At 39.4% G+C, this 20532-nt stretch overlaps 1 protein-coding gene across 2 annotated transcripts; it reads left to right on the forward strand.

The window, feature by feature from the left end:
• The first annotated feature begins 187 nt into the window (after positions 1-187).
• On the forward strand, positions 188-17924 carry IleRS (Isoleucyl-tRNA synthetase). Of its 2 annotated transcripts, none has more exons than XM_089835375.1 (19): positions 188-376; positions 676-832; positions 897-1053; positions 1126-1245; positions 1929-2148; positions 2739-2867; positions 2966-3114; positions 5252-5347; positions 5423-5736; positions 6869-7069; positions 7129-7410; positions 8713-9062; positions 9178-9269; positions 12561-12860; positions 14563-14940; positions 16306-16578; positions 16655-16770; positions 17487-17610; positions 17703-17924. In XM_089835375.1, the coding sequence occupies exons 2-19, from the start codon at positions 714-716 to the stop codon at positions 17838-17840; spliced, it is 3558 nt and encodes a 1185-aa protein (XP_089691501.1). In that variant the 5' UTR covers positions 188-376; positions 676-713; the 3' UTR covers positions 17841-17924. The 2 variants fall into 2 exon arrangements, with proteins under 2 accessions (XP_089691501.1, XP_089691500.1); XM_089835374.1 differs by having other exon boundaries at positions 190-376; positions 706-832.
• Positions 17925-20532: the final 2608 nt, after the last annotated feature.

The raw sequence follows: 20532 nt of genomic DNA on the forward strand, positions 1-20532 counted from the left end.
GCTCGGGGTGCGCGCGAGGAATGAAAACGGTGCGCAGAACCGAGGTACGCTAAGAGCGAGGGGGAAGAGACCGAGTTTCCTCTCCCTGTAATAGAAGCTCCGTGATGAAATCTCACGCTTAAATAGGGAGAAAATAAGAAGTCGCGTTTCTTAAAAGTCCCCCCTTCGAAGCCACTCCGCACAGGCCTTGATTAACGTAGGCAACGCTTGATCTTACGTCAAAAAAGTGACGTAATAATCAGTACTCGTGTACTTTTGCTTCTAGCAGAAGCCACGAACATTTTCCGGGTTTGACTTATTTTTTAAATTGTTTATTGTAATCTCAGAAGGAATTTCTGTCATCAATAAAATCCTAAATAGATGTAAACAAAACATCGTAAGTTTGGCCATTGAATAATTTTACTTTCAGTTATTTATCTGAATTTAGCGCTTGCCGGTAGTTAAGCCTTGGCTTTTTTTTTTAACTTGACATGTGGATTGTCGTGCAGATTGAAAAGAAAAGGGCAACATAGGGAATAGAATGATTTAATATTTGCAATACATTGCGTGTATTTTTAACCGCTTGTATTTTGTGATAAGATCTCCTTACTTTGCATTAAATTAATAAAAATATTTGCGATAATAATAAGAGGTGCAGCTTTTATCTCTGGTCTGATGTTTGCAGTAATATTTTAGTTTCACTTTTACGTTTCCTTCGTTGATAAGTATCGAACATGGCATACCAAGTTCCCGAGAATATAAATTTTCCGCAAGAGGAAGAGAAAATCATACAACTATGGAAAGAAATTGACGCGTTTAAAACAAGTTTAAAGCTTTCTAAAGGTCGTCCTAAGTAAGATAAGATTTAACATTAATTTGAATCTAACGTTACGTTAAGTTCATATTTCGTATTGTAGATTTACATTTTACGATGGACCCCCTTTTGCCACGGGTTTACCCCATTATGGGCATATTTTGGCAGGAACTATTAAAGATATAGTAACAAGATACGCCCATCAGTCTGGTTTTCACGTTGAAAGACGTTTTGGGTGGGATTGCCACGGGTTACCAGTGGTATGTTTCAAAATTAATATTGTTTCACGTATAAAGGTGTTTAATATACATCTAAATACTCTTATCGCTTAGGAATATGAAATTGATAAGACTTTAAACATCAAATCACCCGATGATGTTAAAAAAATGGGGATTAAAGCTTACAACGATGAATGCCGTAAAATTGTCATGAGATACGCGGGGGAATGGGAGGTACGTTTAATTTAATAAAAGCGAGAAGCGATATCTAGTTTACTAGGGAGAAGGTATAAATTCGCACCTACATTTATAATCTAGCTTTATCTCCAGTCCAAATTAACGTATAGTAGGTCCGGAGTTAATCCCCGCCGCCTCTAAATTACAACAGCAGTCATCTCATTGGTTCTTGAAAACTCCACACGTCAGCACGACGAGAATGACAACGAAAATTACAGTCATATTTTCCGACTGAGGAGAGGCTGCGAAATAGCTCGGTCTCCTTCTTTTACGTCCCCCCTTGTATTTTGAAAGGGGACTGGGACTATGACGCGCGAATTCACTACATTTCTAGCTTTATCTCCAGTCCAAACGTATAGTAGGTCCGGAGTTAATCCCCGCCTCTAAATTACAACCAGCATCTCATTGGTTCTTGAAAACTCACGTCAGCGCTACCTGCGCGAATGACAACGAAAATTACAGTCATATTTTCCGACTGAGGAGAGGCCACGAAATAGCCCGGGGCCTCCTTTTACGTCCCCCCTTGTATTTTGAAAGGGGGACTGGAACTATGGCGCGCCAATACTTAGGCATCTTATAACTTCTCCCTAATAAACTAGATATCACTTCTTGATAAAAGTTTTCAAATCTCATTGGTGTATTCTCTATAATATTTTAATGAGGGAAATTATCGTTAAAAGGAAATAATTGGACGCATGGGTCGTTGGATAGATTTTAAAAATGATTACAAAACTCTTTATCCGTGGTTTATGGAAACCATTTGGTGGGTTTTCAAGCAACTGTATAATAAGGGGTTGGTTTATAAAGGCGTCAAAGTAATGCCTTATTCCACAACGTGCAATACCCCTTTGTCTAATTTCGAATCGGGGCAGAATTATAAAGAAGTTGTAGACCCTTCTGGTAATAAAGTCAATTATAATCTAATCTCCTTTAAAGGGAGGGTGAAGTGGAAAATCAAGTGATTTTTTTATCGATTCTTCTACTAATTATACGACCAGTCTGCATAGTGAAACATTCAGGAAATACAGACTCCGAATGATTTTAAAATTATTTCAAATTAGGTTCAGATTTTAGGGATAATTTTAAATAAGCCCCTCCGACCAATCGCGTAACGTCCTGCCTTTTTATTAATAAAATTCTCGTGGCACGTTTCGTTTCGAATGAAATTTATCGCGAGATTTGATAAAATTTGCGCGCGATGTGACAATCGTGGCGCGAGACATGGAGCGTGCCACGAGAATTTTATTAGTAAAAAGGCAGGACGTTGCGCGATTGGTCGGAGGTCCTTCTTTAAAATTATCCTTAAAATCTGAACCTAATTTGAAATAATTTTAAAATCATTCGGAGCTGGTATTTCCCGAATGTTTCACTATGCAGACTGGTCTTATAATTAGTAGAAGAATCAATAAAAAATCACTTGATTTTCCACTTCACCCTCCCTTTAAGCCCGTGTTAACACACTAATTACTCTACATTAAATTTTATTACAGTTATTGTCAATTTTCCATTGGATGAAAACCCAAAAGTATCGCTATTAGCGTGGACTACAACACCATGGACTTTACCGAGCAATTTAGCTCTTTGTGTCAATCCTAATTCCGATTATGTCAAAGTTAAAGGTATATTAATTGTTTTATTTAAATTTATTTATATATAAAGGATGATCAACTGTTATAATAGTACATAATTTAATTATGGTTTTGTAATTGGAATAAAGATAACGCTACGGAGAATATCTACATCATGATGGAAGCTAGGCTTGAAGCGCTGTTTAAAAAAGCAACGGACTACACCGTTATCGATAAGTTTAAGGGGGAAACCCTTAAAGGCAAAGGATACTCTCCGTTATTCCCATATTACTCATCGGTTCGCATGCATTTGAATCCTATGGAAACGTTATTTATTTTCTTACACAGAAGGTTTTAAATGGATAGTAGCTTTTTTAATATTTCGAAGTGTAAAATAATATAGTTACAAACAGCGTGCGAAATAAGGCGGTGGCACAGGGCAAATGACCAGTTTAAAAATTGCCTGGACCAGTTTAATAATTAAATCGGAGGGGGGTCAGTGGTCCATGGGACCACTAAGAAAATTCAAGGGTTTCCAGGGTCCAGACATTAGCTAGTATATTGTAATTATCCGAGGGGTCGGATGTTTGTCAAAATCCCGTACACTTCGTTTGAAATCTGTTTAAAATCTCTCTCGAAATCCCGAAATCTCACGTCAAAGTCTAAAAATCTTAAAATCTCACGTCAAAATCTGAAAATTTTAAAATCTCACGTCAAAATCTAGAAATCCCAAAATCCCTACCTTAAAATCTGAAAATCCCGAAATCCCTATTTTAAAATCTGAAAATCCCGAAATCTTCACCTAAAATCCCGAAATCTCACATTAAAATCTAGAAATCCCGAAATCTTAACGTAAAATCCCGAAATCTCATCCTAAAATATCAAAATCTGAAAATCTCCTCAAAATCTGAAAATCTCCTTCAAAATCTGAAAATCTTGTTCCAAAGCCCGAAATCTCCTTCAAAATGTGAAAATCCTGAACAAAATCCCGAAATCTTCTTCGAAATCTGAAAATCGCGTTCAAAATCTGAAAATCTCCTTTAAAATCCCGAAATCTTAAAATCTTGGACTAGATTTCCAGAAGAAATCTGAGTCAGAATCTCAAAATCTTTGTCAAAATCTTGAAATCTCAAAATCCCGTACACTAAAATGCCGAACGTCCGACCCTTCGTAATTATCCACTTCTTCAATCTAGCAGACGACGCGCCCTGGTCAGTGGTCATGGACCAGTTTATTTATTCCAGGCCAGAGGGGTCGCTGGCCCAATGTCCAGTTTAAAAAAATCCTTATTTCCCACCCTGCTGACAAAACCCACTGTGAGACTACCACGAACTTTCTGGTGACGTCACACTCTCCTATCTCTTATCTTGGTTTTTTTCGACCATTTTGGAGGTTGTCAGATCAGGCCATACACTTTAGACTACCAATATTGACGACGACACGTCCTCGTAGCTCCTCCCCTATCAGTACCCCTCTATGACGTCATTACGGTGTCGCCATCTGGTTTTAAATGTGTGAAAATCCAAATAGTGCGTTAAAAGTTAGTTTTGTTATTCTGTATTCGAAAATGCCTCCCAAATCTATATCTATATAAATCAAAGTCCTGACTGACTGACTGAGTGACTGATAATCAACGCCCAGCCCAAACCACTTGCCCTAGAAGGCTGAAAATTTGCAGGAACGTTACCCATAAGTAGTAGGCGCGTACTAAGAAAGGTTTTTCCAATCCGCCGCCATCTTAATAAATGGCGCCCAGAAATGTAAAAAATCTTCTCTATGCAAAAAAGTCCGCGCGTTTCAACCGATTTCGCAAATATTTAATACACTGGTTTCCTTTAACCTATAGAGGGGCTGAATGGTCTTTTGAGTTCAATTTGTTGCCATCTTTTTAAATGGCGGCCAAAAACTTAAAAACCCTTCATTATGGAATAATGTCCGCATGAAAAGTAATAAAAATGCATCCCGACGGGCTGACGGGCAACGCCGAGTGCCTTCGCTCCTACGGTGCTAAACCTATAGACGGGCTGAAGGGTCTTTCGGGTTCGATTTGTTGCCATCTTTTTAAATGGCGGCCAAAATCTTAAAAACCCTTCTTTATGGAATAATGTCCGCGTGAAAAGTAGTAAAAAATGTCCTGACGGGCTGACGGGCAACGCCGAGGGCCTTCGCTCCTAGGGTGCTACAAAAATATTAGTCATCAGTAAAATCTACCCATTCTTTATATCATTTTGATGAAAGTTCTTAACAGCTAGTTAGTTATGAAAATAAGGTAGACACAGAGTCCGCCATTTGTCTGGCTTATGACGTCATGTTGTGTCGCCATGGTAAAGATCTGCAGCTTTCTTTATAGTTTTACACTACTATCCATTTAAAGGAAATAAATAACATATCTGGCTAGTTATTTCGATATTAAGTCATTGCGCATTGACTTTTAGATGAAATCTAAAGGAGCATTTCACGTATATTGTGACACCTACGTCACTGAAGAGTCTGGTACCGGTATTGTACATCAAGCTCCATATTTTGGCGAGGTACTTCATCCCTAGACGTTCTTTTTTTCATGGGAAATTTCAAATTTGATTATTTAATTACATTTTGCGTAATAGGACGATTACCGAGTTTGTCTTAACAACAAAGTTATAACCAAAGACCAAGATATGGTTTGTCCAGTAGACCCGAGTGGTCGTTTCACAGACCCTGTTAAGGATTTTAAAGGCGAATATATTAAAGATGCCGACAAAAATATTATCAAATATCTGAAATCTGCCGGTAGATTAGTTCAAAGTAGCAGTACTAAGCATAGTTATCCATTTTGTTGGCGTTCCGATACCCCTTTGATTTATCGGGCTATTCCATCTTGGTTTGTACGTGTCGAACAAATGTCAAATCAGTTGTTGGAAAATAATCAAGCAACCTATTGGTAAGTAGACTATATTGCGTTATTGTTAGTTCGTTTGTATTGGAAAGGGGGGGGGGATTTTAGTGATGGGGCAGGGCTCAAGAACTCTATCAAGTAATTGAAAATTGGACTCCATACTTGGCGAGTCCAGTTTTCTGTTACTTGAATTGGACTCGATACTTGGCGGGTCCGGTTTTATGTTTACTCGAATTGGACTCGATACTTGGCGGGTCCGGTTTTATGTTTACTCGAATTGGACTCGATACTTGAGGAGTCCGGTTTTATGTTTACTCGAATTGGACTCGATACTTGAGGAGTCCGGTTTTCTTTTACTCAAATTGGACTCGATACTTGGCGAGTCCAGTTTTCTGTTACTTGAATTGGACTCGATACTTGGCGGGTCCGGTTTTATGTTTACTCGAATTGGACTCGATACTTGAGGAGTCCGGTTTTATGTTTACTCGAATTGGACTCGATACTTGAGGAGTCCGGTTTTATTTTACTCAAATTGGACTCGATACTAGGCGAGTCCGGTTTTATTTTACTCGAATTGGACTCGATACCTGGCGAGTCCAATTTTCTGTTACTCGAATTGGACTCTATACTTGGCAAGTCCAATTTTCTGTTACTGGAATCGGACTCGATACTTGGCGAGTCCAATTTTCTGTTACTCGAATCGGACTCGATACTTGGCGAGTCCGGTTTTCTATTACTCGAATTGGACTCGATACTCGGCGAGTCCAGTTTTCTGTTACTGGAATTGGGCTCGATACTTGAGGAGTCCGGTTTTCTGTTACCTAAATTGGACTCGATACTTGGCGAGTCCAATTTTCTGTTACTGGAATCGGACTCGATGCTTGGCGAGTCCAATTTTCTGTTACTGGAATCGGACTCGATACTTGGCGAGTCCGATTTTCTGTTACTGGAATCGGACTCAATCCTTGGCGAGTCCGGTTTTCTGTTACTCGAATCGGACTCCACTTGGCGAGTCCGATTTTCTGTTACTCGAATCGGACTCGATACTCGGGTGAGTCCAATTTAATTGGACTCGCACAGCCCTGATTCCGTGCTATATTTCATTTCTCTTTATCTAATGTTTCGAAAAATTTGGGAAATATTAGCTTATTCATTTACATTAAAATTATATCATTAGGGTTCCCGAGTTTGTTAAGGAAAAAAGGTTCGCGAATTGGCTACGAGACGCTCGCGATTGGGCAATTAGTCGAAACCGATATTGGGGAACACCCATACCCATGTGGGTTAGCGATGATGGAGAGGAAGTAGTTTGCGTCGGTTCTATTCAAGAACTTGAAAAATTAACTGGCCAAAAAATCACGGATCTTCATCGGGAAAAGTAGGATTAAATGTTTTTAGTTTTGAACTGTTTGAATTAATCTTACGATAAATGTTTAGCGTTGATCACCTGACTATCCCATCCCAAACTGGGCGTGGCGTATTGAAACGTATACCGGAAGTGTTTGATTGTTGGTTTGAGAGTGGTAGTATGCCTTACGCTCAAGCTCATTATCCGTTTGAGAATCGTAAAGATTTCGAGGATGCCTTTCCCGCTGATTTTATCGCGGAAGGAGTTGATCAAACGAGGGGATGGTTTTACACCTTGTTAGTTTTATCAACGGCGTTGTTTGGAAAACCTCCCTTTAAGAATTTGATCGTAAATGGATTAGTTTTGGCTGGGTAAGTTTGTAATATACACTTAACGTTTGTATGCAAAGCGCATGCAATTAAGGCTGCTAGTTTTAGACAAATCTGCATGTTACTTACTTTTAATCGAGTAAGACTTGATTCCTTCACGAAAAAATAATCAGGGGGTTCATACAAACCTGGAAAACCGGGAAAAATCAGGGAAATAAATAGTTGACAAAAACCTCAGGGAAATTTCGAATTTTTAGTAAAGTTCAGGGAAATCAGGGAAATTTACGTCAAACAGGGGCCGAGTAATTAAGCAAAATGTTCGTAAACATACCCTTCATAGGATTAACATTACACCCAACTTTGAAGGCTCATAACTCTGATTATATTAGAGATACGGGGATGTCCTTTGAGTATGTTATGGTCCAATTTGTCCCCCATCCAACCATACTAAAAACTTAGCGCTACGACAAACAGGGGCCGAGTAATTAAGCAAAATGTTCGTGAACATACCCACCTCCATAGGATTAACATTACACCCAACTTTGGAGGCTCATAACTCTGGTTATATTAGAGATACGGGGATGTCCTTTGAGTATATTATAGGCCAATTTGTCCCCCATCCAACCATACTAAAAACATAGGGCTACGACAAACAGGGGCCGAGTAATTAAGCAAAATGTTCGTGAACATCCCCTCCATAGGATTAACATTACACTATACTTTGGAGGCTCATAACTCTGGTTATATCAGACATAAGGGGATGTCCTTTGATTATGTTATAGGCCAATTTGTCCCCCATCCAACCATACTAAAAACTTAGCGCTACGACAAACAGGGGCCGAGTAATTAAGCAAAATGTTCGTGAACATACCCTCCATAGGAATAGCATTACACTCAACTTTGGAGGCTCATAACTCTGGTTATATTAGAGATAGGGGGATGTCCTTTGAGTATGTTATAGTCATTTGTCCCCCATCCAACCATATTAAAAACTTAGGGCTACGACAAACAGGTGCCGAGTAATTAAGCAAAACGTAAACAAACAACCCCCTCCATAGGAATAGCATTACACTCAACTTTGGAGGCTCATAACTCTGGAAAATTCAGGGAAGTATGTGGGGGAAAATGTCTCAGTTGATCTCAGAATCGTGTTATAAAAATATTTCAAATAATTACTATCAAAACACAAAGAAAAGCTTGGCTGTAGATCCCCCTTGTATTTTGAAAGGGGGACTGGGACTATGGCGCGCGAATACTTAGTCACTTATACCTTCTCCCTAATAAACTAGATATCACTTCTTGGTGGGAACTATAGTACGGTTCTAAATTGCTAACCAATTTCAGGGATGGTCAAAAAATGAGTAAAAGAAAGAAAAACTATCCCGATACAATGGAAATTGTGAATAAGTTCGGTGCTGACGCTTTGAGGTTATATTTGATCAATTCCCCGGTTGTCCGAGGCGATACGTTAAGGTTTAAAGAAGAGGGAGTTCGCGATGTTCTAAAGGATGTATTCCTGCCATGGTACAACGCCTACCGATTCCTAATGCAAAGCATCGGAGTTTACGAAAAGGAAACAAACAATCGTTTCCAAGTTAAAGATAACGTGGCCAAATTGTCCGAGAATATCATGGATCGTTGGATCATGTCTTTCACCCAAAGTTTGGTCCTCTTCGTTAAGAAGGAAATGGCGGGTAAGCTATAAGCATTCAAGGTTTAAAGTTTCAGGTAGTGGCTTGACAGATAAAGTCCATTTCATGTTCCCACGTGACCGCACAAGATACCGTTTTAATCTCTAAAACGTTTCAGCATACAGATTGTATACCGTGGTACCTAGACTTGTGAAGTTTGTCGATCACCTAACTAATTGGTATGTTAGAATGAATCGGAAAAGATTAAAGGTAATTAACATAAATTAAAGGGTGCATGGGTGGAAAAGTTTGAAGTACATTACCCCGCGAGTTATGCGGGAAAGGGGATACAGGGTTCATATAAACCTGGAAAACCTGGAAAAATCAGGGAAATAAATAATTGACAAAAACCTCAGGGAAATTTCGAATTTTTAGTAAAATTCAGGGAAATCAGGGAAATTTCGAATTTTTAGTAAAATTCAGGGAAATTTCGAATTTTTAGTAAAATTCAGGGAAATTTGCGTCAAACAGGGGCCGATTAATTAAGCAAAATGTTCATAAACATGCCCCCCTCCATAGGATTAACATTACACCATAGAGAGCTTTCAGTCTGAAATACATTACTCCGCGAGTTATGCGGGAAAGGGGATACAATTAAGGTTCGTACAAACCGGGAAAACCTGGAAAAATCAGGGAAATATATAGTTGACAAAAACCTCAGGGATATTTCGAATTTTTAGTAAAATTCAGGGAAATTTGCGTCAAACGGGCCAAGTAATTAAGCGAAATGTTCATAAACATACTCTCCATAGGATTAACATTACACTATAGAGAGCTTTCAGTTGGGGGAGGAGCTGAGTCTTGTGACATAATTTACGCTGCCATATTGTTGGGTTTAAAGCAGGAATGAAGCTGAGACCACCACCCAATATGGCTACTAGAACAGAATGCTAAGACTTGGAAGGGTGTGACGTGCTGCTATCTCATCTGAATGCCCTCTATATTTTGGAGGCTCATAACTCTGGTTGTATTTGAGATACGGGGATGTCCTTTGATTATGTAATAGTCATATTTGCAAACCCCCCCCCCCCTCCTTCGTTAACATTTGCACCATAGGATACTCCATATACGGGAAAAACCTGGAAAATTCAGGGAAATATATGGGGAAAAACCTGGAAAACTCAGGGAAGTATATGGGGAAAAACCTGGAAAATTCAGGGAAGTATGTGGGGAAAAACCTGGAAAACTCAGGGAAGTATATGGGGAAAAACCTGGAAAATTCAGGGAAGTATGTGGGGAAAAACCTGGAAAACTCAGGGAAGTATATGGGGAAAAACCTGGAAAATTCAGGGAAGTATGTGGGGAAAAACCTGGAAAACTCAGGGAAGTATATGGGGAAAAACCTGGAAAATTCAGGGAAGTATGTGGGGAAAAACCTGGAAAACTCAGGGAAGTATATGGGGAAAAACCTGGAAAATTCAGGGAAGTATGTGGGGAAAAACCTGGAAAACTCAGGGAAGTATATGGGGAAAAACCTGGAAAACTTAGGGAAGTATATGGGGAAAAACCTGGAAAACTCAGGGAAGTATATGGGGAAAAACCTGGAAAACTCAGGGAAGTATATGGGGAAAAACCTGGAAAACTCAGGGAAGTATATGGGGAAAAACCTGGAAATCTCAGGGAAGTATGTGGGGAAAAACCTGGAAATCTCAGGGAAGTATGTGGGGAAAAACCTGGAAAACTCAGGGAAGTATATGGGGAAAAACCTCGAAAACTCAGGGAAGTATATGGGGAAAAACCTGGAAAATTCAGGGAAGTATGTGGGGAAAAACCTGGAAATCTCAGGGAAGTATGTGGGGAAAAACCTGGAAATCTCAGGGAAGTATGTGGGGAAAAACCTGGAAAACTCAGGGAAGTATATGGGGAAAAACCTGGAAAACTCAGGGAAGTATATGGGGAAAAACCTGGAAATCTCAGGGAAGTATGTGGGGAAAAACCTGGAAATCTCAGGGAAGTATATGGGGAAAAACCTCGAAAACTCAGGGAAGTATATGGGGAAAAACCTGGAAATCTCAGGGAAGTATGTGGGGAAAAACCTGGAAATCTCAGGGAAGTATGTGGGGAAAAACCTGGAAATCTCAGGGAAGTATATGGGGAAAAACCTCGAAAACTCAGGGAAGTATATGGGGAAAAACCTGGAAAATTCAGGGAAGTATGTGGAGAAAAACCTGGAAAACTCAGGGAAGTATATGGGGAAAAACCTGGAAAATTCAGGGAAGTATGTGGGGAAAAACCTGGAAAACTCAGGGAAGTATATGGGGAAAAACCTGGAAAACTTAGGGAAGTATATGGGGAAAAACCTGGAAAACTCAGGGAAGTATATGGGGAAAAACCTGGAAAACTCAGGGAAGTATATGGGGAAAAACCTGGAAAACTCAGGGAAGTATATGGGGAAAAACCTGGAAATCTCAGGGAAGTATGTGGGGAAAAACCTGGAAATCTCAGGGAAGTATGTGGGGAAAAACCTGGAAAACTCAGGGAAGTATATGGGGAAAAACCTCGAAAACTCAGGGAAGTATATGGGGAAAAACCTGGAAAATTCAGGGAAGTATGTGGGGAAAAACCTGGAAATCTCAGGGAAGTATGTGGGGAAAAACCTGGAAAACTCAGGGAAGTATATGGGGAAAAACCTGGAAAACTCAGGGAAGTATATGGGGAAAAACCTGGAAATCTCAGGGAAGTATGTGGGGAAAAACCTGGAAATCTCAGGGAAGTATGTGGGGAAAAACCTGGAAATCTCAGGGAAGTATATGGGGAAAAACCTCGAAAACTCAGGGAAGTATATGGGGAAAAACCTGGAAAATTCAGGGAAGTATGTGGGGAAAAACCTGGAAAACTCAGGGAAGTATATGGGGAAAAACCTGGAAAACTCAGGGAAGTATATGGGGAAAAACCTGGAAATCTCAGGGAAGTATGTGGGGAAAAACCTGGAAATCTCAGGGAAGTATATGGGGAAAAACCTGGAAAACTCAGGGAAGTATATAGGGAAAAACCTGGAAAATTCAGGGAAGTATGTGGGGAAAAACCTGGAAAACTCAGGGAAGTATATGGGGAAAAACCTGGAAAACTCAGGGAAGTATGTGGGGAAAAACCTGGAAAACTCAGGGAAGTATGTGGGGAAAAACCTGGAAAATTCAGGGAAGTATGTGGGGAAAAACCTGGAAAATTCAGGGAAGTATGTGGGGAAAAACCTGGAAATCTCAGGGAAGTATGTGGGGAAAAACCTGGAAATCTCAGGGAAGTATGTGGGGAAAAACCTGGAAAACTCAGGGAAGTATATGGGGAAAAACCTGGAAATCTCAGGGAAATTTGTTTTCCAAAAGTTGTATGAACCCTGGCCCGATACTAAACTTTCAATTGCCCTTAGAGGTGCGATTTTCACGACCTCCTTTTATTCCCAAGATACCACAGGCGATGATGTATTTAAAACTTTTCGTTGCACCCCCCACTTCGACTATTTAGTATTCACCATTCATTTAATTTAATATTATATCTGTACAGGGTGAGGGAGGTGAATCAGACTGGAAAAATGCCTTAGAAACCTTGTTCAATGTTCTTTACACCATGAACCGAGTCATGGCACCATTTACCCCCTTTCTGACAGAGTTGATGTACCAAAATCTACGAAATGTCCTAGAAAACAACCAAGATCGCGAAGACAATAAAAGCATCCATTATCTGATGCTCCCTCAACCCAGGGAAGATCTCATTCAAGAGGATGTTGAACGGAAAGTTAGTCGAATGCAAACCGTCATCGAGATGGGACGTCTCATGAGAGACAGAAGAACCTTACCAATCAAGGTGCGTAACAACAACGTTCATGGATGTCTCTCTGGGGGCTTAAAGAGATTCAAATAATTGACGTGCGTATCGCTCTACAATAAATCAGGGATGGTGTGGTTTAATTTTGGACTAAGGGCGCAATTAGAGCCTTGCGGGCGCGGTAGCTTTGCAACATGGATTAACTAACGCAAGCAGAGAGAATTTATAATAGGGAGTGGAAACTGAAGAATATTATGTAGCTTAAAAATCACAAGATGAACTAAACAGGCCAGGTCTATTTCCGGTATGATTTTTGTGGCCCCTCCCTCTAGGGTGGGTCTCTAGGGGAGATGAAATTTGAAAATTTGGCATCTGACTTAAAATATCTCCAGATGGCGCCAGTCGCACTCGAAACCGCGAACCCTTATTGGATAATTGTACAACCAACAGTGATTGAGGGCAAACTTTAAAATTAAAGGAGTGTCATGTGACCGCAAATTTACCTGGGCAATTTTGACGACAGAGCCTACTTGTTTGAGCTACATTATATTTAGCATTGTCAAGGGCAAGAGCTTCTACTCCCTATTATAAATTCTCTCTGACGCTAGGGATTGTTCGTAACCCCTAAAAGATTAAGCATGCGTGTTCCAAACACCCCCTAGCAGCAGCTACTATCAATAACCGCAAGTTATAAGAAAATTGGACGAAATGTCACGTGTCGTATTAAAAATTGGGCGCCGCCATCTTTAAAATCCACAAAAACGATTTATTTTGCCTAGATATGGCGCTATATCTACATCCGTTTTGGTCCAATGAATTGGGGGAATCAAGAGGGGAATCAAGGAATAATTCGGAACATGTAGTTGGCGATAGAAATACATGGGAAACACAGTTAGTGAACAGTCCCTAGCGTTAGTTCATCCATGTTTGCAAGAGGTAAAACAGGGTTCGTACGGAACATGGAAAACCTGGATTAGTCAGGGATTTTGAAAATGGGGGAATAGGTCAGGGAAAATTTGGTTTGGGATAAGCTAGAAAAGTCAGGGATTTTCAATATAAAAATTTCGTCCGAACTCTGTGAAAGCGGGTCCGCCATTTTGAGCGTGTAGGCATTTAGGCAAAGAGCTCAAGCAAGCCTGTCTTGTAAGAGTTCCTATTAAAATTAATACACGGTTCGTACGGAACCTGGATAAGTCAGGGATATGGAAAATAGGGAGATAAGTCAGGGATTTAAAACATTTTCCTAAAAGGTCAGGGATTTCGTTTGGTATATCAAACCATGCTTCAAACAATGCTAAATATGAGCCAGGTGTGAAAAGTGGGCTCTGGTAAATACCTTAAAATGGTCAGGGATATTTCGAAAATTTGGTCGAGATAACCTGGAAAAGTCAGGGATTTTTTCGGGTAAACTACCGATAAATTACCGGGTAAATTACCGATAAATTACCGATAAATTACCGGGTAAATTACCGATAAATTACCGGGTAAACTACCGATAAATTACCGGGTAAATTACCGATAAATTACCGGGTAAATTACCGATAAATTACCGGGTAAATTACCGATAAATTACCGGGTAAATTACCGATAAGTTACCGGGTAAATTACCGATAAATTACCGATAATTTACCGGGTAAATTACCGATAAATTACCGGGTAAATTACCGATAAATTACCGGGTAAATTACCGAAAAATTTCGTACGAACCCTGTAATAAGAAGAAAACGTAATTCAATTTCAGTACCCACTACCCGAGATGGTTGTCATTCACAGCGAGCAAAATTTCTTAAACGACGTCCTATCTCTCGAGAAGTACGTCATTGAGGAACTAAACATTAGATCGCTGGTCATTACAACGGACAAGGAAAAATTCGGAGTTCAACTTAAAGCCGAGCCTGATATAAAACGTTTAGGACAAAGGCTTTTGAAGGAATCGAAACCAGTTTGCCAAGCTATTAGGGAACTCGATGATCAATTATTGCAAAATCTCTTGAAAACTGGTACTCTTAATTTGGCTGGACACGAAATTGGTGCGGAAGATGTTAGAATCCAGTATAAGTTCAGTGGAAATGCGGCTAAGGAGTTATCGGAGAAATATGAAGCTCACGCCGAAGGGGACGTAAGTTTTCAAACATAACATAACCGGCCTTTTTAAAGGGTATGGGAATTTGCAATTACATATCATATTTTACCACGAAAGTGGTATTATGTGTTACACTTTCAAGTCTCTACTTTCAAAATATCAAGTTTTTAATATAATTGAACCAAAGTTTCTATTTTTAAAATCCATTGAAAAATCACGAAAACTCAGCTACAATATATTAATAATTTAGTCTTGTCGGGCTTGTTCGCCTGTTTGATGACGTCACTATGATGTCAGGGGAAAAAAAAGCGCGGGAATCCTATACGCGTCTCGAGCTTCTCGCCCATGGACAAAGCAATACTGATTGGCACAAAGCTAAGGGGATTGGCAACACATGGACAAAGCAATACTGAAGGACGGATGGCAGAGGGAGAAAGTTGGAAAATACTTGTTAATTCGCCTTCTAGCGGCAGATAGTAGCAAACCGGATAGTGGGGGGGGCATATAGGGGAATCAACGCTCTAGAGAGGAAAGCAGCTAACGTCTTACTTTGTCTAGATGGCGCTATCTTTTTCCGGGATTTGACTCAGTATTTTTTACAATCCCCCCGTCCATTTTGGGGCTGAAAAGGGGGAAGTAAGCTTAACATTGGTTGTTTAGTCGCTTAGTATGGGGCTCTATGGGTTGCCATCCGTCCTTCAGTATTACTTAGTCCATGCTGGGTCTGATAGCGGAGAGAGTGGCACCATCCGACGTGAAAAATATATCTGTGACGTCAGCCTACGGGAAACGTTTTAGCCTTTTCGTAAAAAGTGGATTTCAAATAATATCATATGAAGCATTTTCAAATGCATATCGCGGCCAAATAACCAGAAATCGGAGAATTAAAAGCTTCATATTTTTGAATTCACAGAAATTAAATCCGTCTTTTGTTATATAAATCAGAGGTTCTCATTCCCTTTAATGTTATGTTAGCTGACCTTTTTCCTTTAACAGGGTATACAAACCTGGAAAATCAGGGAAATAAATAGTTGACAAAAACCTCAGGGAAAACTCAGGGAAATTTCGAATTTTTAGTAAAATTCAGGGAAATCAGGGAAATTTGCGTCAAACAGGGGCCGAGTAATTAAGCAAAATGTTCATAAACATACCCTCCATAGGATTAACATTACACCCAACTTTGGAGGCTCATAACTCTGGTGATATTAGAGATACGGCGATGCCCTTTGAGTATGTTATAGTCCTATTTGCCCCACCCCCTCTGTTAACATTTGCTCCATGGAATACTCCATATACGGGAAAAACCTGGAAATCTCAGGGAAATTTGTTTTCCAAAAGTTGCATGAACCCTGTTTAAGCGATATTGATTTAACATGGATTTCATTTGTTACTTTCACGCAGGTTTTGGGTTTGTTAGACGTAACTCCCGATAAGTCCATGATGGATGAAGGGATAGCGAGGGAAGTTATCAATCGCGTTCAAAAACTGCGCAAGAAGGCTCTGCTATCTCCGACTGATGACGTCATTGTTTACGTTAATGTTACACCCTCTACTAGCGCTTTGAATGAAATTGTCATTTCCCACGCGGAGTTTATAGAAAATACTTTGAAAGTACCTTTCAAAAAATTTCCAGTGGCCACAAATGGCAAGGTTATCATTAACGAAACGCAAGATGTAGGCCTAAGAAATCTTTATTTATTCTTTTTTTGATTAAATGCGCGATTATTGACAAGGGATGGTTTTATCATAGCTTAAAGAAGCGAAATTGGAATTAACTATAACTGAAGTTGGCACTTCAGGACTAGTAACTATTGAGAATACGAGTAATTCTTCAAGCAATGCTAGTGGAGACTTACCTTTTTGCAGGTATGAAACCAAAATAACGCAATTTCTCCCAAGAGTCGCTCGAAAAACATTGGATATGTCGAAGGCGTAGAGATATGAATCGGTAATTTACCAAATACCGCGTAAATTACCGATTTATATCTTACCGTAATTTGAAATTGGTAAATTACCGCGGTAATAAGCATTTGAAAGTTTTTAAAAAATACCATATATTACTGACTGAACGATTTTTGTTATTCCAAAATTTTAATCGGTAATTTACCCGGTAATTTTTCGGTAATTTACCCGGTAATTTTTCGGTAATTTACCCGGTAATTTTTCGGTAATTTACCCGGTAATTTTTCGGTAATTTACCCGGTAATTTTTCGGTAATTTACCCGGTAATTTTTCGGTAATTTACCCGGTAATTTTTCGGTAATTTACCCGGTAATGTTTCGGTAATTTACCCGGTAATTTTAATCGGTAATTTACCCGGTAATGTTTCGGTAATTTACCCGGTAATGTTTCGGTAATTTACCCGGTAATGTTTCGGTAATTTACCCGGTAATGTTTCGGTAATTTACCCGGTAATGTTTCGGTAATTTACCCGGTAATGTTTCGGTAATTTACCCTGTAAATTAACAATTTTTATTATGGTAAATTCACATCTCTACGAAGGCGCCACTAAATTGACACTAGAAAACAATCATGGACCCATGACTGACTACAGTTTCAACTGACTTAATTGTTAATAATAGGTTCATTAACGTTGAGTTATGCGAAATTCAACCTGAACTTGGCGCTACCAGTCATCGTGGTACTATTCTATTAGAAAATCCCATTGGAGACTTTAATTTAACTTACGAAGAACTTCTCATTAGGGTAAGAAAAAAATATTAAAATTTTGTAATTAATTATTCAGTTAATTACTAATTAGGGTTTGTTTTTTTAAACGCTCTTGGCATTTATTTTAGGTTCGAGTTGTGTTTGGTCTGCAACAACGCAAAATTAAGTTATCTTTAACAAGGAGTAAACGAGAAGCTTTAGATTCAATGAGTACTGCCGATATTCTCAATTGTCATTCTAAAACATTGTACTGTTACGCGTTCTAAATGCTCTAGGAATTTATGTTAACTATTTAACTTAAAATAAAAACTTTCAAATTCAATAAAAACGATACGCCCTTTCAGTTTAAATCTGTGGTTATTACTTATTATCTGGAGTGTGCGGGTACCCGTCTTCGACCCGACCCGACCCGATACCCGAAACATATTTTTTAGGACCCGAATGGGTACCCGAGTCCCAATTTTAAGCCTTTGCCAATACTGGCGGAGTCGTTATTACTTTTCATCAGGAGTGTGCGGGTACCCGAGTACGAGTCTTTGACCCGACCCGATACCCGAAACATATTTTTTAGGACCCGAACGGGTACCCGAGTCCCAATTTTAAGCCTTTGCCAATACCAGCGGAGTCGTTATTACTTTTTATCAGGAGTGTGCGGGTACCCGAGTACCCGTCTTCGACCCGACCCGATACCCGAAACATATTTTTTAGGACCCGAATGGGTACCCGAGTCCCAATTTTAAGCCTTTGCCAATACCAGCGGAGTCGTTATTACTTTTTATCAGGAGTGTGCGGGTACCCGAGTACCCGTCTTCGACCCGACCCGATACCCGAAACATATTTTTTAGGACCCGAACGGGTACCCGAGTCCCAATTTTAAGCCTTTGCCAATACTGGCGGAGTCGTTATTACTTTTCATCAGGAGTGTGCGGGTACCCGAGTACGAGTCTTTGACCCGACCCGATACCCGAAACATATTTTTTAGGACCCGAACGGGTACCCGAGTCCCAATTTTAAGCCTTTGCCAATACCAGCGGAGTCGTTATTACTTTTTATCAGGAGTGTGCGGGTACCCGAGTACCCGTCTTTGACCCGACCCGATACCCGAAACATATTTTTTAGGACCCGAACGGGTACCCGAGTCCCAATTTTAAGCCTTTGCCAATACCAGCGGAGTCGTTATTAATTTTTATCAGGAGTGTGCGGGTACCCGAGTACCCGTCTTCGACCCGACCCGATACATATTTTTTAGGACCCGAACGGGTTCCCCAGTCCCAATTTTAAGCCTTTGCCAATACTGGCGGAGTCTGACAAAATTCCCACGGGTCCAGTTCATTCTCGCTCCAAAAGTCAAAGGAGTCAGGTTTTAACATGACCGTCTATGGGAGGAAAACCATTTTTTGGCCCTAATTTTGCAAATACTGCTGCAAAGATCTTGAAATTTTAAGAGATGTGTAAAACAAGGTTTGAATTTCTAGGGCAAAGTTTCAAAAGTTTATCATTTATAGATTTTTTTTGTTGAAAAATTAAAACGAAAATTAGCCATAAATAAAGGGTTTAGGATTCGAACGGTTTAAATGTGATTTCTTCGGTTTCATTGGTATTTGGTTCGAATCACTCGAAATTTTAGGGAGAGGTATATTGAAGGGTTTTAAATGAGCTTGCAAAGTTTTAAAACAAATAGTTATTTTCAAAAAAATTCATTAAAATTTTGTGTTTGCCTAATCACAACGTATTTAATAACTTAAGGAATTTTTATGAAAAGAACTATTTCTTTTAAAACTTTGCACAATCATTTAAAACCCTTCAATATACCTCTCCCTAAAATTTCAAGGTGTGTGATACGCGTTTGCGGCGTTATGAGGCGGCCGATTGAACGGGCTTCTATAGAGCTATTTCAGAGGGGGTAATGGCTACGTCACCAATGCTATTTGCCCATAGAGAAACCCTCACAAAATGGCCGCCCTCTACACTCAAAGGCAGGCCCAATTTTCGTAGCAGACGAAATATTTCCCCCACTGAAATAGCTCTATAGCGCTTGCAGCCAAAAGCGTGATCGAGTCGGCTGTGATTCCATCTTCGGTTGTCAGGACGCGCAAAGCAAGGTAGAGTGGCTTTGTGTGTACTGACAAGAGACGAAAGCAATACTGATTTTCAGGATTTAACATATCTCTAAAAAATTGGAAATGTCCGACCCCTTAAATATTCGGAAAACTTGATATTTCGTACACTAAAATGACAACTATCCGACCCCTCAACTATTCGTAAAACTTGAAATTTTGTACTACAATGCCTAAGCCAACCATGATATTGGCCGTTCCAGCTTTATTTCATTTTTTTTATATTTTTTTTGCGTGGCAACACTGAAAAAAAAAACACTTGACGTGACCTGCCCGAATTTCCGGTATCAACAATGTCTATGGGAGTATGGATATCAACAACAAAATAGGAAAACTGCTGTGGTGTAGTGCATTACACTTAAAGGTACTGTATCTGTATCGCATTGGCGGGTGGGTCATTCTAAATTTGAAAATTTAAAGCACTGATTAAAAACTGGAGATGTATTTCCCTACCAGTGGTGGGCACTATCCTATCATTTGATAGTTTTTACACTTGATACGATAGAGAATTTTCTTGAACACTATCAAACTATCAATTTTGATAGTTATTTTAAGAGAAATTTATTTTATAATGATCGATTGAGTTTGAAAGCTCAGAAACAACACTCTAATTTGAAATTATCGATTGATTTGTTAAGATCGCTCCGAAAAAAATATTGATTCTTTTATATGATTTAGCTAACTCCATCTTTTGGATATCTAGAAAAAAAATGATACGCAGTGTTTTTCATAAAAAGTATTGATTTTTTGAGTGATATTATGTGCAGCCATCTAGCGAAGAAAAGTAAAAAAATTATTGCTATGTAGTAAATAATGAAATGAGTTATAGAATTATTTCGTC

Source organism: Phalangium opilio, unplaced genomic scaffold (genome assembly GCF_054372755.1).
Source record: "Phalangium opilio isolate 3A_F unplaced genomic scaffold, DU_Popi_V2 ptg000041l_1, whole genome shotgun sequence".
NCBI lineage: Eukaryota > Metazoa > Arthropoda > Arachnida > Opiliones > Phalangiidae > Phalangium > Phalangium opilio.